At 36.2% G+C, this 17,322-nt stretch overlaps 1 protein-coding gene across 1 annotated transcript; it reads left to right on the top strand.

Annotated features, from left to right (window-relative positions):
• Positions 1 to 355: 355 nt before the first annotated feature.
• On the top strand, positions 356 to 16,647 carry LOC125490201. The gene is made up of 3 exons (XM_048628669.1): positions 356 to 628; positions 1,031 to 1,666; positions 16,295 to 16,647. The coding sequence occupies exons 2-3, from the start codon at positions 1,153 to 1,155 to the stop codon at positions 16,645 to 16,647; spliced, it is 867 nt and encodes a 288-aa protein (XP_048484626.1). The 5' UTR covers positions 356 to 628; positions 1,031 to 1,152.
• The last annotated feature ends 675 nt before the right edge of the window (positions 16,648 to 17,322 follow it).

Below are 17,322 nucleotides of genomic sequence, written 5' to 3'. Positions count from 1 at the left end.
AAGAAGATTAAGTTTTGTATGTATCGATAAAATACTATCTTTTCGTACTTCTCGGTTTAACAACTAATAAACAAGTCACAAAATTCGTCTCCACCTCAAGTTTAAACACACATATCATCTCTTCCAGCAAACGAGTCTTTGATATTCGTCGCACCATCTTTATAAGGGGAAAGTTGCAAACATAGTTTTCGCTCGAAAACCTGTAACGAGGTTATGCATCAAGTCAAAGTAACTTTGCAATTTGCCTTAAAGTGACGATCTTATCGTGGAACCCTGAGTTAGTTTGTATGCATGAATGTTACTATCGGTAAGTGTGCATTTCAGTGTCGACTGAGCAATATGTACCTAGTGTTAGGTTCATTAACATTGTTGGAATAAGAATTGATTTTTAACACCATAATGTAACGGAGGTTTTAAAAAAAAAAACAAGTGACGTTTGGAAGATTGGTCTATGGACTCGAGATGGATTGATTCTTGGATTTTGCGATTGATGTTAAAAATTGTAAAAGTGCGAAAAGTACGAATATAAGCGAATGGTCGAAAGTTATACGGTGTCTCATTTCACTCAAGGATAGAATACAAGCACACATAAGAAGGATTAGCGACTGTATGCAACATTTCAGGAGTGGTAAGTTTCCGCGTGCATTTTTGTTGTATGAATCTTAATAATGACTTTATTAATCTTGTGAATACTACGATTTTATGTGGAATACAATAGTATACTTAATAGCTTCAATTAACAATGGATATTTTACCCACGAGTGAAGTTAAACTTAAATGCCAAAGTTTTCATAACCTCAAATAGCTAGAAAATCAGGAAAAATTGTGTTTAATTATGAATGCAAGTACAATCAGTTTTCTAGACATTACTGTTAGTCTATATCAATATAGTTAGTTACGCGACCCATAAAGCATCCCTTTGGAAACAAGTGACATATTGATATTTGGTCCCAAAACTTATACACAGAGTAGTTAATACTGCCTAAGAGGTGGTACATGTCTGGTGCCGATTCAAACCATGTTTTTTTTGTGTGCGAGTTTCAGAGACACCACATTGGGGACCAAGATGGTCCCAGGACCATGGTTTGAAAAGAAGAAGAAGGGCCCAAGGTGCCCAAGGCCGAGATCACCGAGTCCAGGGTGCCATGGAGGATGAGGCCCGGGCCAGGGTCTGTGCTTGAACAGAAGGCAGCCGGAGCGGAGCAGACGGAGGCTGCAGAGGAGCAGAAGGCAGCTGGAGGCTGGAGCGGAGCAGACGGAGGCTGCAGAGGAGCAGAAGGCAGCTGGAGGCTGGAGCGGAGCAAACGGAGGCTGCAGAGGAGCAGAAGGCAGCTGGAGGCTGGAGCAGAGCAGACGGTGGCTGCTGCGGAGCAGAAGGCAGCTGGAGGCTGGAACGGAGCAGACGGTGGCTGCAGAAGGCAGCTGGAGGCTGGAGCGGAGCAGACGGAGGCTGCAGAGGAGCAGAAAGCAGCAGGAGGCTGGAGCGGAGCAGACGGAGGCTGCAGAGGAGCAGAAGGCAGCTGGAGGCTGGAGCGGAGAGAGGACAGCCGGAGCGAAGAGAGGACAGCCGGAGCGGAGAGAGGACGGCCAGAGCGGAAAGAGGACAGCCGGAGCGGAGAGAGGACAGCCGGAGCGGAGAGAGGACAGCCAGAGCGGAAGGAGGACAGCCGGAGCGGAGAGAGGACAGCCGGAGCGAAGAGAGGACAGCCAGAGCGGAGAGAGGACAGCCGGAGCGGAGAGAGGACAGCCGGAGCGGAGAGAGGACAGCCGGAGCGGAGAGAGGACAGCTGGAGCGGAGAGAGGACAGCCGGAGCGGAGAGAGGACAGCCAGAGCAGAGAGAGGACAGCCGGAGCGGAGAGAGGACAGCCGTAGCAGAGGACAGCTGGAGCAGAGGAAAGCTGGAGATAGCAAAGGACTGGTTTGAGGTAAAGAGGTTGGTCTTGTCTCGATAAAGAGATATTTTTGAATGTTTAAGGGATAGCTTTACAACACTACCATTCACTTTGCACTGCAAAAGCTTCAAGGTCTGGCTAAGATTTGGTATGAAGGTCTTAACTCTATTCTCTTGACTAGACCAGAGTGGCAAGGAAAACTTTTAAGTGTGTTCCGTATGAACAAATTACGGCCAGATCTTGGAAGAGGTGCTTGGCAGAAAAGAAGACTTGATTGGTCAATTGAGGTTTGTTTTTGTGAGAGGTTGTCTCTCCTCAATCAATGTGGTGTTCAGAGAGAGAGTGTGCTGCTAACTATATCATACACTGACTTGGTAAACAGGCACTTAGATTGGATGATTTGGTTTTGCGCTGTTTTCATCTAGATCTGTTGTTGCAATTCTTGATGAGCAGTGGGGATTCCAGCCCTACAGGACAGGCGGCCCTGCTCTTTTATAATTATGACATACTTTATATTTTTATATGTTACAAGATGGACATGTTAACAACAATCAAAACTATTGTGATGTTATTCAAAGCTCAACTTTGGATCTGTTTTAACTTATCTTTTAGAGACTTGTTATGACTGTAAAGTAAGGGGGCACCGTTTTTTCTTCACCGTATCCTAAGCCAGTTATGAGTGCACTTAATGCAACAGGGTTGGGTTCACAACTGATGATTGACTTAGTAAAGCCAATAATAGTAAAACTACAGTTACAGATGAAATTAAAAATTAAAGGGTAATGGGGTAAATGTAAACTACTAGATAGGTCAAATTGTGAATGAAGTTACAATTAATTAGATGTTTAGTATTCCCTTATCCTACCTCTATTATTAGATATTGATGAAACTCAAATGCTTACAAAATACTAATGTTGAATCTCATCATCAGCATAGCTCTTTACTGCTGGACGTAGGCTTTTCTCCCAAAGCATAACACTGGATGAGATCTATAGTTTTCCCTGACCTTGACCTTATCTAATCACATTTCAAACACAACAAAAAAAAAAAAACTATTCAAAGTTTGTTACATTTAGTAGGGAAAATATTGTGATGCAAATAGATACCTTACAGTTGCTTTGGTGAACAATTTAACTTAAATCAGTATATTTTTTCAACTAGTTTTATTATCTGATTGAATTTATTAAAGTACAGCTAATAGTGTATAGTGTTAGTGTGTGTCACATCTGGGGTCATGAAACGCTTATGAATAATAACTAAGAATCGAATTCTAGAACCAGTCTCAGCATTAGCGAATTTCTGATGCTACATTTACCCTTGAGAGTCTACACATCTTTTATATGGGTTCTAGAATGCGACCCTTACACTTACAACCACATGTGGAAAAGTGTAATTAGCTAGCTAGTAGCTATTTACCTAAGATATTCATATTGTGCTATAATATACATAGCAGTAACTTCTCCAAATATTGTAAAATGGAATGAAATTAGCTAAACTTAAACAGTTAGGTACTCTAGTAACCAAATAAAACATTAAATTAGTTTAAAACAATAAATGTGCAAATTCTTGAAGAAAATAAAAATAAAAATACAATTGTTTTAAACATATGATAATAGTTACATTATGTATGTAATATTTTTACCATAGGTAGGTAAATGTACATTCTGAAACAATTGCAACTTAACTTATAACTTAATAAATACATGGTGCATAGTTCACTCAAAACCAGTAAATTTAATTAACAAATTCCGAATTAGACTTTTTTAATTATAATTATAAACAAATAATAACATAAAAAGTTACATATTTTCTACATTACAGAGTTATATACCAAATCTATATCTAATATTTTATTTTATAATACTGAGAAAACTTAACTAAATTTTAATATAGGTAACGATGCAAAAGTAAATTATGCTACTCAAGTTTCCACTCTACTGTTACTCTAGGTAGACTAGTTAAATGGTACAGGGAGGTTTAACTATACCTATAATAAACTAAATCTAATCGTAAGAGTTATGAACAACCGCTATTTATGAACAATACCTACATACAAAAGGAGAGAACGACATTATAAAATAAAAACTTAAAAAGAAAACGAACTAAAGTAACCAGTTTTATGAGAAGCAAAATGATCACTAATCAGCCTATTGGAAATAAATGATAATCTATAATGTGACGTGCACACTGAGTCTTTACGAAAACTTAGAAGCTACAAGTGCTGGGAGTCTGGTGCTGCATGGGGTCCATTTTGTAACTTAGGTGCTCACTAAGACGGGTTTTTGGGATATTCAACCCCTAAGGGGGAATAGGGGGTGTCAAGGTCAGAGTCAATTGTTTTATTCAATGCATAAATATAAAATTTCCGCGTGACGCGATTTAGAGCAAAGTTATTGATCAGAATTGTACCGGTCATATTATGGGATATCGCATAGCACCGTTTAAGTTAGACGCTTGAAAATTCACATGCCAACTTTAGTGAATGCAAAGTTATTTGGTATTGCGTTAGTTGGCTACATGCGAAACACATATATTATTAATTGAAATGAGTATTTTGCCATTGCCATTTGCCATACAAGTCTTTGCCGTATGAAGTCTGGTAAATCATTTTTAGTGAAGTATTTGTCAATTCTCATGTAAGTAGTTTAATACCACCATGGCAAGTTGTTGGGTGGGTAGTTCGGGAGTCGTCCACGGGAAAACATTTTAAGGCGAAGCGATGATCATAGGCAACAGCTAGTGCTAGTCATAGAAATGACCATGGCTTTATAGTCAGAGTCACGTAAAATAAGTATTATTAAAAATAAAATAAAAATATGTGTGATCGGAATGACAAAGTTAATTTAAAAAAAGGGGCCACGTAGGGCTGTCTACTAAGCCGTGAATAATAATAATGAAAAATATGATGTCAGCTATTTTACGGTTGGATAATGGAGGAGGTGATGACGCTTGCAGCTGTCATCATTAGCTGGGAACAGCTATACCGGTCCTGGAGGGCAGGTATTCTAAAAATCTTTTGTATTTGTTAACCCAGTTTATACATTCATGGTACCTAGGATTCCACACTTGTGAGGCGTAGTCGAGTATGCTTCGAACGTATGAGCAGAACTTGTAAAAGAAAATTTTAATTAAAAAAAATTAAAAATTGTTTATTTCAAAAACTTTTCACTTATAACTAATACAAGGTAAATACCTCCTATTAAGCATAAAAATACCTGTGCCAGGAGATCTCGCTCTCCATATCAAATTATCATTTAAATTATTCAGTTTCAGAAATAAATGGAAGGTAACAATAATAACTTATGCACAAGGACTTGTTCTGACGATGAGGGACAGAACTAGAAGCTCTTATCGCCGTACATAGATCTATTTAGGGTTGCAAGAGTCTTAGGAAGAGAAGTAGCTCCTTTGCCTGGCATTTTCAGCACCCAAAACATTGTAATTTTGTAAAAACAATTTTGGCATTATTATTGAAAGACTGCTTGCTAAAGATTGTATAATATGTTTATGAGTTTGGTTACTGATAAAGTTCAGTACATTGTTTATGATGATAATAATAATAATCCATTTATTTCAGATTGGTTACTGATAAAGTTCAGTACATTGTTTATGATAATAATGATAATAATCCATTTATTTCAGATTATATGTTTGTGAGTTGGGTTACTGATAAAGTTCGGTACCTATACTCAGTACTGATAAAGTTCGGTACATTAGTAAGATGATTGTGAGTTGGGTTACTGATAAAGTTCGGTTCCTATACTCAGTACTGATAAAGTTCGGTACATTAGGCAGATGATTGTGAGTTGGGTTACTGATAAAGTTCGGTTCCTATACTCAGTACTGATAAAGTTCGGTACATTAGGAAGATGATTGTGAGTTGGGTTACTGATAAAGTTCGGTTCCTATACTCAGTACTGATAAAGTTCGGTACATTAGGCAGATGATTGTGAGTTGGGTTACTGATAAAGTTCGGTTCCTATACTCAGTACTGATAAAGTTCGGTACATTAGGAAGATGATTGTGAGTTGGGTTACTGATAAAGTTCGGTTCCTATACTCAGTACTGATAAAGTTCGGTACATTAGGCAGATGATTGTGAGTTGGGTTACTGATAAAGTTCGGTTCCTATACTCAGTACTGATAAAGTTCGGTACATTAGGAAGATGATTGTGAGTTGGGTTACTGATAAAGTTCGGTTCCTATACTCAGTACTGATAAAGTTCGGTACATTAGGCAGATGATTGTGAGTTGGGTTACTGATAAAGTTCGGTTCCTATACTCAGTACTGATAAAGTTCGGTACGTTAGGAAGATGATTGTGAGTTGGGTTACTGATAAAGTTCGGTTCCTATACTCAGTACTGATAAAGTTCGGTATATTAGGAAGATGATTGTGAGTTGGGTTACTGATAAAGTTCGGTTCCTATACTTTATAGTACTGTTAAAGTTCGATACATAAGGAATATGTTTGTGAGTTAGGCTACTGATAAAGTTCGGTACATTATGTATATGTTTGTTAGTTAGGTTACTGATAAAGTTCGGTTCCTAAAATCTATGTTACTGATTATGTTTGGTACATGATGAATATGTTTGTAAGTTGGTTACTGATAAGGTAAGATTTACATACTATATATTAGTGACAAAGTTCAATACATTATGAATATGTTTGTAAGTAAGGTTACTGATAAAGTTCGGTTCCTATACTTTATATATTACTGATAAAGTTCGGTACATTATGAATATGTAAGTTAGATTACTGATAAAATTAGATTCATATACTATTTATATTAGTGATAAAGTTTAATACATTATGAAAATGTTTGTAATATAGGTTACTGATAAAGTTAGATTCCTATACTCTATATTACTGATAAGGTTTCGGTAAATTATGAATATGGTTGTAAGTTAGGTTACTGAGAAAGTTCGTTTCCTATACTCCTTAGTTAATGATAAATGTTGGGTATATATTATTAAGTTGGATTGTTTTGTATAATTAGTGTTAACCGAAGAACATTCCCATTCATTTGTTATTGTTAAATGCATTTATTGTTTCTTCCAAGTTGGGTTACTCTTGAACGTTCATTTTTTATAAACTTTAATTCATTTAATTATGTTTAAATTTACTTTAAAAAAGCATTGTGATTACATTTTGTTTAAATTTAATATTAGTAAACTTAGCTATATTATTGTTAAACTTAATGATTATAAAACATGTTGCTGATGTTAACTGTTTCTAAATTGTAGTTTATAAAACATAGTTTATTTCTGGTTTGATGATTGTAAGCTCTGTGCCATGGACCAATGTTCCCAGCCGATTGTTAGGTTACGCACCGGCGTCGTGCGCGGGGTCGCACACGTTGTCAGGATGGACGATTGTTAGGTTCATTAACATTGTTGGAATAAGAATTGATTTTTAACACCATAATGTAACGGAGGTTTTAAAAAAAAAAAACAAGTGACGTTTGGAAGATTGGTCTATGGACTCGAGATGGATTGATTCTTGGATTTTGCGATTGATGTTAAAAATTGTAAAAGTGCGAAAAGTACGAATATAAGCGAATGGTCGAAAGTTATACGGTGTCTCATTTCACTCAAGGATAGAATACAAGCACACATAAGGAGGATTAGCGACTGTATGCAACACTAGGGCAAGTATTCCTGTGTTTTAATGTTATGTAGGTGGTGCGCAAAAAGCTTCCTTGAGTGACTTATTACCAGTTCCTTATATACCTACGTCCATCGGACCCTTGGCAGTCGAATTCACCCAAAATTCAAGTTATGATGTACATAATAGTAAATGTAAATAATATATAGATTTTGCTTAAATTTGTTAATTTTCCTTTACTCGGCGACACTCGCGAAAATTATCATATTTTGTGGGACAAATATTATCAAAGTAATTTCGCTCCGTAACCGTACAAAGTAGCTTTTTACTAAATTTAAGATGAGACATGCTCTGTTGCGCTCTTCTAATGAGTTCGAGTGAGCACAGAACTTTTACACGAGAATTGCTAGTGTAATTACAAGTGAAATTTAAGAAATATATTTTATGTTTTGAAAAATTGTTGTGACGAATACCTACTAGGTTGGTTAGAGTGGTAATTTATGCCTCATAGGATGTATGTATTATTATGGCTAGCGCGTCCCCTTCTCACAAAATAGTCGCGGGTTCGAATCGAATGCTCATACAAATGAAATATTTTGCTTTTTCCGAATAGGTATTGGTATTACAGTTTTCGCGGTCATGTAAACAAACTGAGCAAAGGGTACTACTCGTATTTGAACCGTCACCAAAATATATAAATTTAGCCTAAGATCAAACACCAATAAAATTTATTAAGTCTATATTAAATTAATTAAACCCATTCCAAAACCGCGATACCTACTCAAACAAAAACCAATATACACGCCTCAAAATAATTGCACTTCACAGTAAGTAAGTAGGTAGTACCTACTTACTTATAGTAAATGGTACCTATGCTACCTATAATAAACGTTGCTAAGCACAAGCCGTGATGATGATTAAATGATTCGATTCAGAATCGATTCAGCTGCTGATGGATATAAACGATTCATTCATTAATGACAAATGCCGGTGCCGACATCCTCGTGCCACTGCTGTCACTATGTGGTCTGAGGGTTACTCTATCTTGGAAAAATAAAATAAATGAGATTTGTCATATCATCGGTAGGTACGTTTAATACAACGAGATAAAAGGCTCGAATGAACGAACAATCAAACACTAGGAGACAACCATGGGAGAAATAAGTACTTTTTGTCCAGTCAGCTGCATAAGTAGCTGTACACTTTTGTACCTTGTCAAACTCACTAACTGCCTATTCAAACATTGACGGTCTGTTATGTAGTCAATTTGACAAGGTACAAAAGTGTATAGCTACTTATGCAGCCGACCGTACGTAAGTACTTATTACTTCCATGGAGACAACTAACACAGCAAATAAATACCAGGCAGGCCACCAACAATTTATCAACTCAAATTTTTGCAGCGTAACCTAAGGTAAGATTAATTATAATTTTCAATGTTGTTAAAATACGAGGGTACCAGAATTATGCGGATAGCTCGCTAGATTACTAGCTGAATAATGGCCGGGCTTGACCCACGGTAATCCTTCAAGTTACGTTGACAGATAGTTGAGAATTGTTTAGTTGATACAAAGGTATTTGTGATAAAATGGGGTGTTATTCTCGAAGCGCGCTCAGCGATGCGATATCGTTGCGTCATCGATGCAATATCTTTGTTTATTTATTTATGCTGCGGCATTATACTACAGGTGACATATTCATACTGTGTAAACTTATTAAAAAAATGTGGAGACGTCTCACACACGGCTATCCAACTCCAAGCTAGGTATAGAATCTGTAATATGGGTATCGGGCAGATGATAATATCTACACAGTTACATAGATTATAATACATATTACATACATTTTAGCAACCAAGGCCCAAGTACAAATTATTTATCTTTAAACAAATATCTGCCCCACCCGGGGATTGAACCTGGAACGTTCGGCATAGCAGTCAGGATCATTAACCACTACACCATTCGCTCGTCTAAAATTCATTTATAATATTAAACCTTCCTGTGTAATTTACACTCATATTTCTGAAGAAATTTAATCAGAACACAACGGAACAATACGGAAAAGTTGAAGGAAATCTTTTGTAATATATTCGCCAATTTGTGTGTAAAATACTTGTCATTAGACACCTTTAATTATAATTTTACTTTGTAGGTATATACCTACGTCGCCCATGCTCAGAGGTGACAAGACCCTATTATTTGAAGAGAAATAAGCGGAAATTATATCTTATAAAATAAGTTTATTATAATGTTAAATTGTTTAAGCACCGGCACTGACTAGAAAGTAAGGGTTTAGGGTTGTAACCCGACGTTTGTATCGGTTTATGGGTATATTGAAGTTTATTCATGTGTGTATGTGGTGTGTGTGTGGCTGAAAAACGGCTTCTTTTGTCATGTCACCATTGGTGTTACAGTACTTCAAAACCTATACTAACTAAATGTGACATTTCTCGGGATATTTCTAACTCTTTTATAGTTTCCTAAAATATCAATACTAAAAAAGATCACCTATATATCGGCGCCTCCCCCACAGTTCGGGTAAAGTTGAATGAGTCCCATATGGCTGACTTCAACAAATTATACAGGGTGTTGTAAAAAGGGTTTACTAAACCTGCTAGGGTATGCTAACACCCTGTATTCTCATTTCAGAAAAATAAATCATTTCTGTGGTTCGTATAATGTACATAGAGTTTAGACATAGTTATAACATTTTGCAAGCTCACGATTTCAAAAACTCTTATTAGAATCTCATATTCAGCAAATAAACGTTTCTTCCTCTCGTCTTTCACTGTAGGCTCAGTTCACCAGTTCCATTGAGGGTGCATCGTAACTCGATCGGTATCATTGAGTTTGCCGCGCTTCAGGCCCCTATACAAAATGTTTGCCTCACTGAACCATGAGTAATCGCATCCGTTTAGACTGGCAACATCAAATATGTCTCGATGCAGTCAAAACAGTACTCTAAAAATATTAGCTTAGGAACCATTTCTCATGAGCTTGGGGTTTTATCAAATATGGAAACCCTGTTTTTGGAACAATCCCTTTACGTTAAATTATTTTCAAAAAACTAAGAGAGTATTTGTTCAAAAAAATTGGCAAAAAAATGGTAGGGTGGTAGCTAAGCTAGCTAACCAGGAAAGGATATTTTTATCCCAGAATTCCCACAACTTCGGGAACAACTGAGTATACTTCCTTATAAATCTGCTAAATATCATTCTAAACACCCGTTAAACGTTGTTTAAACGTTTTCTTTTTTGTGATAGGTATTACGTTATAAATAAATCCATACAAAATAATTCTTCGTTACAATTTGCTAGTTCTAGTATGCAAGTAAGAAGACTATTCAAGTTAACAAAGTCTGAATTCAACTTCCTGCCATACGCTTCGCACTTAAACATTTTAAGACGTTTAAGATTTCGTGTCGGTCTTTACGACAAGTTAAAGCTACCATGTCTTGCCGAATACGGAAACCCATTTAATTTATAAATGGAAGTGTAAGTAATATGTAAGTCCTTCCACAATTTCCAACTTGTATTTCTTTATTGAAGCGTCCGTAGTCGAGAGGGCCTCAGTGATCGTAACTGATCGCTGAGGTTAAGCAACAACTGACACGGTCAGCCATTGGATGGGTGACCAATTTCAAGTGGTGCTTTTCTGGACGCTTCCGTGCTTCGGACGGCACGTTAAGCCGTGGGTCCCGGTTGCTGCTTCGGCAGCAGTCGTTAAGCCTAGTCAGAGGCCTTCGGGCGGCTTGAAAACATCTGACAGTCGGGTTGCCCACTTACCCGACAACTCTCTCAGCACAAGCTTGCTTGTGTTGGGGTCCACCAACCCGCACTTGGCCAGCGTGGTGGACTAGGCCTAAACCCTTCCTTCATTGGAAGGAGACCCGTGCCCCAGCAGTGGGGACGTAATGGGTCGTGATGATGATGATGATTTCTTTATTGAATAGGTAACTTGGTTGAATAGTATAATTTACTATGAGTGTGTTATATTTTTCAAAATAAGAACTCGCTTGGAAGCTCGTATCTCTATAGATCGAGGCGTTTTTTTTTAGATCAGGCACTCCATCTTATTCGTATATTGTTTATCAAAGGTAAATAATTAATAGTAAGATGGTTCGCAAAGCGAATATCTCAAACCTACGTTACTCGAGTGTAGTAAATTTTAACGATGTGATTTCTGGTCAGGGTACAGATCAATCAGAGTGAACCATGGTTCAGAATAGAGCCTCCCAAAGGCGTAATTTTATAACCACAACCGCTTGTCATCTCAATAAGCAGCCAATCAGATTTGATAAATAGGTACACATCCCAACTAACATCGTAGCGTTAAAAAAACTCTCATATAACTTGTATAATGGTTCCATTCGAAAATTAAAGTGTTAAGACATAGCTGCATAAGAGTGTAGGAGAGTGCTCTAACTCACTTATAACCACGAAAGAGGCCCACGATTTTGAGAGTAAAGGCTTTAGAAAGGGCTTGTATTTAAACCTCCACCAGAAATTATATGATACTGCCGCCAATAAATTCAAAATCTCCGCCAAAACGGATAAATCATCACCAAATCATGCTTCCCAAAATATTTTTGAAATTAACCAAATTATTTTTTACTGCATACTGTAAAACTATATTGACACCATTAAAATTTATTTCAAACCAAATAAAGTATATCATCGCTATATAGATGTAACCAATATATTCTTTTATTAGTATCATTTTAATAATCCTTTCTAACCAAAAAAAGTAAAAGTAAATATTAAAAATTAAGTTTATACCAAATAATAAAAAGCTTATCCCAAAACAAAGTCACTTTTTAAATTGCTTTATGAATTAATAAATCATTAGTATGTGCCTAGTAAAATCTATCCGTTACGCCATCTCGACTCCCATTCGTGTGGCCGAGTGTTTGAATTTTGCCATGTACCAATAAATTCTGTAGAAATAAGGAATTGAAATACAATTTATTATAGTTAAGTGCTTGGTGCTTGGGGTTTCTCTGATGGATCGTATCAGAAATGAGGTTATCTGTCAGAGGACTAAGGTTATTGACATAGCTGTCAAAATATGCAAGCCGCTCAAATTTGACCTTGTCCAGAAGGGGTGAATTTGCCGCGATGTATTGAGGTCGATGTACTAGACATTAATACATTGCGTCCACAAATCGCATCGCGCAAATTCAAAATTCATGCCGCACCACTCTTAAAGCCGTAAATGCCTACATATTAAAATTAACAGGTAAATCGATTACCTTTATACTATATTTTATATTGTTTTTGGGTAGGATAATTTGGTGATATAAAAAAAAAATTGAACACTTAGTTTTGGTGTCAATGTTTATATTTTAGTATAGCATAATTTGGTGATGATTTATCCGTTTTGGCGACGAAAAAGATTTTCTATTGTAAACTTGCAATTATTTGGAGGCGTGTTTATTTATTTCGGAACGTAAACGTTTTTTTTGGGGTTTCGATTTTGGAGTTGATTTAATTAATTTGGTTTTAATTATTTTTTTTGGTGCAATGTATTAGCGTACAATTATTTTTTTTGGTGATGATTTAAATTGTACCCTTTAGAAAGTCTGTAAAACGGTGTCATTGAAGTGTTTAGGTTATAGAAAGCCTATAGTACGGTGTCATTGAAGTGCTAAAGTTACCATTGAAGAGCGTTTAATCACTCTCAGCTAGAACTTTTACCGGTATAGTTGTGGTTGTAGAATGGTTATTTGACTCCCTGACTCTTATTTGTTAGTTAAAAAAGGGTTAAGTGAGTATGTTACCGTTTTTCGAATACACTTTTACCATACAAGATGTATGTCTTTGAAAATAATAGTGTCAACAGCAATCATACGCGACAGTATTAGAGTGACAGTATTGATTAATAATAAATAACAGTAAATATAATATATTAACTTGACTTAACATGTTTTGTGAATTGAAAATAATATGCCATTGTAATTTTACTGTAATGTATACCATATTTTCCACCTCAATTTTAATGCGCTCCGAATTTATTAAGGATTTCAAATTAAACATAAGTAAATATAAAATAGACAACTCAATTTTGTATTTTTTTGTATCCTTACTGTATGTCCATTAGTTTCATAAATCGATTGGCATGACTGGAATTATAAAATTCACATAAATAAGTAAGTATTTTAGAGCAAAATATTGTTTATCCCAGCAATTTATAGGTTAGGTCGCCAATGCAAATGGCGAACTTACATTTAAGACATATAGACTGACCTAAGTCATCTATTACACTTTTTGAAATAGAACACCCTTAGCCAAGGGTATTATGCAGTCTTAGTCGATCCGCACAGTCTTGCTTAACACCGTTACTTTTACAGTCTACTTGCCAAACGCAATAAGCGTAAGTTAAGTTAACCTTAAAGATTGAAACTGCATTGTTGAGTTTTCCAGCACTGTAAGAATCTTGTCTTACTGCACTCTTGACAAAATCTCTTTTATAACCATTTCCTGCAGCCTAAAGTCAATATGACACCTAAAGATTTATATGAGTATTAAAGGAAACCACTTAACAACCATAAGTGTTAACAAGTGTCAGTGAGCACTCTTGTATAGCTTTAGGTTCTAGAAACAGTTTAAACCTATAACATCTTAATTATAATTGCTTTGACTAATACCATTTTAACACTTAAGCCTGCTGTTAACACTAATTTCATTTTTTAACTCATCTTTATCGCTTTATGTTAGAACTGAGATAATTATAACACAGTTATACAGGTTAAAGTTATAAAAATAGCTGTAACTGAGGGTAAAATGTTTGTTGGGATGGTTATTAAAATAAAATACAAACATTGGAGATATCACACAAACATTTGACATCAAAGACCGGTGTAGTGGGAGTCAGAAGCGATTGTAGTTTTTATGTTATAAGGATATACTTACGGGTAGGTTGAGTTCGTCGGCTATATTTCAGCAACTTACTTCATTAACATAATTACTTGAGTCATAAATTTCAAACCTAGGTATCTAGGTAGCTAGTTTCATACCTATTAAAAATAACAGCACTCTGGACATAATTAATTACGAACTCAGCTGCCGTGAAAAGAACAAAAAAGACTTGGAGCAAAATACGTGTACGCGGGCCGCTGGGATTATACAAAGTTTTCACGACAAGAATTTTCCTTTTGTGTTGCCAGAACGGACGTGTTTTTGGCCGTTGCTGTAAAGTTACCATTGCCAGCTAAGTAAAAACTATATAAAATAAAAATAACCTCTCGACGAAAATTATTGGTGTTTTATGTGTTTGAATGTGAAAATTCAGCGTAAGGCATGATATTCTGAAGCTCTGAAACAATCATCAGCAATCGCTAATTGCAACAGTTCTCCCATGGAGATTTACAATACTCTGCCATATGTGAATTTCATAGATTTTTTAAAAATAAACCCTAAATAAATTATTGAGATCCCGTCATGTTATTGTAAATCACGTTATCAGAAACTTTGAGCAAATTCAAGTACCTATCTTCTTAACCTATTTCTTTGAGTAAGTTAAGATAGCTGTAGGTATTCATTGTTATTTAAAATTTCAGGAAGAGTTCAGAAAGTAATTTACAGTTAATAATGCGTTGTCATACTACGCTTATTTAAATCAAAACAATCACGAACAAGTGACAAAGCAAATATTAATTATGGAAATGGAATCAATGCCTCCTCGCAAACAAATCCATCCCGACGATTTATCGTGTTGAACAAACTACTCCAAACTTTTTGGTCTCACCCGTTTCGCCATAGCGGGAATATTTGAGCAAAATTAATATCACATTTCTTTTGTTTTACCCCAGCGGTCCTCGTCAATGCGTCCGTGGAACAATAAATTGAGGCCATATTTCTCGTCTTCGGTAATGAATCCAATTATCTGGTCCTTGGGAGGCGACATGTTAAATGGGCCTCCATCGCCCCCCCACCTCAACTCACACCCCGCCGTCGTCTTCACGGATCCTCAATAATGCGGGATCATTATAGAGCTCGCTTCGGATGATCTCGCTTTGCAGATTAGGTTTTAAATCCTATCCTTGGTGGGAATAACGGCGATTTTCCATCTTTGCCGGTGGATGAGGAGTTTATTATAAAATTAGAACGATTAGTTTTTTGTTTGTTTGCGTTTATTGTGTACTTATATACTTATAACTTATATAACGTACTTATAGTAGTTAGTACCTTTTGTTGTTAAAAATATAAAAGTTATGAAAGATATATAAGTTAAACCAGTCCAATTATATCACAGGTCGATAGGCAGAGAGAACCACTACCATACCACCACACATTAGCAATCCAAAATCCTTCAGCAGTGTTGCTTAACAGTCACATCCATACAATTTAGGTCAGATTTAATAGAGAAGCAATGTGTGATGGTTTTGATGTTCCAATTCTGATCCTGTACCATGTGTGCCTTGGCTAAACTATCTATATAAATTCTTAATAGCTTTCCAAATTCTATTAAGTAGTATTAATTTAATAATTTCTGATTTCCCAAACAAATTATTAGTTGTCAACTCAAAGTGTTACTATTAATTTTGGAGCCAAACAATTTGAAAGTCTAGACCATTGTTTACGCAATTAATCTGAAATTTTAGGGTCAACCAACAAATTTAGTGTTGGTGGTAGAATTTGTACAGTACCTAAAAGTGATATTTTGGTTGGAGTTAATAATATAATAAAGTATCTACTATATTACAGCTAATTCGGTGGAGATGGTTTTAAGCAATGAGGCCGCATTCATTACTGTAAAGGTTTTTGTTTTTTTAATGCTATATCGGTGAGGTCGCTAGTGTGGGATGCCACGTGCGTCGACACCCTGGCGGCGTCACACGTCCCACACACATTCAGGGCCGCGGGAGCGGCGGCTGGTACTGCTGAAAACCTGAAACGGGAGAAATACAGGTCGCTCGACAGCACGTACTTATTTCTCCCGTTTGGCGTTGAAACGATGGGGCCATGGGGTCCGGATGCCAAAAGTTTGGTCAAAGAGATCACTTCTCGGCTCGCAGACGTCTCAGGGGACAAACGAGCCGGGGCGTACCTCCGCCAGCGCCTGAGTCTGGCGATCCAGCGGGGCAATGTCGCCAGCGTGTTGGGAACCCTCCCACAGGGACCAGGCTTAGAAGGCCTGCTCTACATATAGTTTTAGTTATATGTACATAGGTTTAGTTTGTATAATATATAGGTAGTTTAGTTTGTAACATTCTTTATTATTAGGCTTAAGTTACTATTTCATAATAATATATTGTAATACTGTAACGATATATTTCTTGACATCTTCCATACAAAAAATCATTTTCACAAATACATAATTCTGATGCTATAGGTATTTTTTGTAAGTACACTTAGTGCGACACTACTAAAGATGCCTCCACTGAAACACCAGCGATGTCCTTAGCTATAGCCAAGGGCGCTGCAATAGCTGAGTGGACACCTTTTTGGCGGACAGCAAATTTACACCTAACTATAACCTCTAGGTATATATAATTTAAAATTAAGTATGATTGCTGTCAGTGTGAAATAAAGTTTTTCTTTCTTTCTTTCTTTCTATAAGCGTAAGACATTTTTAGTAGTAATAGTTAAAGACCCTTTTATTTATTTTAGGAAAACTTATACCACAATTCTATAACAGGACAATAGAATGAAATGAACTGTAATAGGCCTTTTAAAAGTTTCACTGATAAATAATAAACTTTTTTTTTGTCTTATCTTGAGTTTACCTAAATGGAAACGGATTATTAATTGATAAATTGCGGATTATTATTTAATAAACGACAGGAGTAATCTTAAAAATAAGCAGACTAATAATCGTTCGTTA

This window comes from Plutella xylostella, chromosome 21 (genome assembly GCF_932276165.1).
Source record: "Plutella xylostella chromosome 21, ilPluXylo3.1, whole genome shotgun sequence".
NCBI lineage: Eukaryota > Metazoa > Arthropoda > Insecta > Lepidoptera > Plutellidae > Plutella > Plutella xylostella.
This window is presented reverse-complemented; position numbering and strand designations above follow the sequence as displayed.

What these genes read in the sequence shown, in the direction of transcription:
- LOC125490201 (XM_048628669.1), top strand. Translation starts at nt 1,153, where the DNA reads ATGAGGCCCGGGCCAGGGTCTGTGCTTGAACAGAAGGCAGCCGGAGCG. An exon ending in GCCAGAGCGGAAGGAGGACA is followed by an intron (nt 1,667 to 16,294) that starts GCCGGAGCGGAG and finishes TGAGGTCGCTAG; the next exon opens with TGTGGGATGCCACGTGCGTC.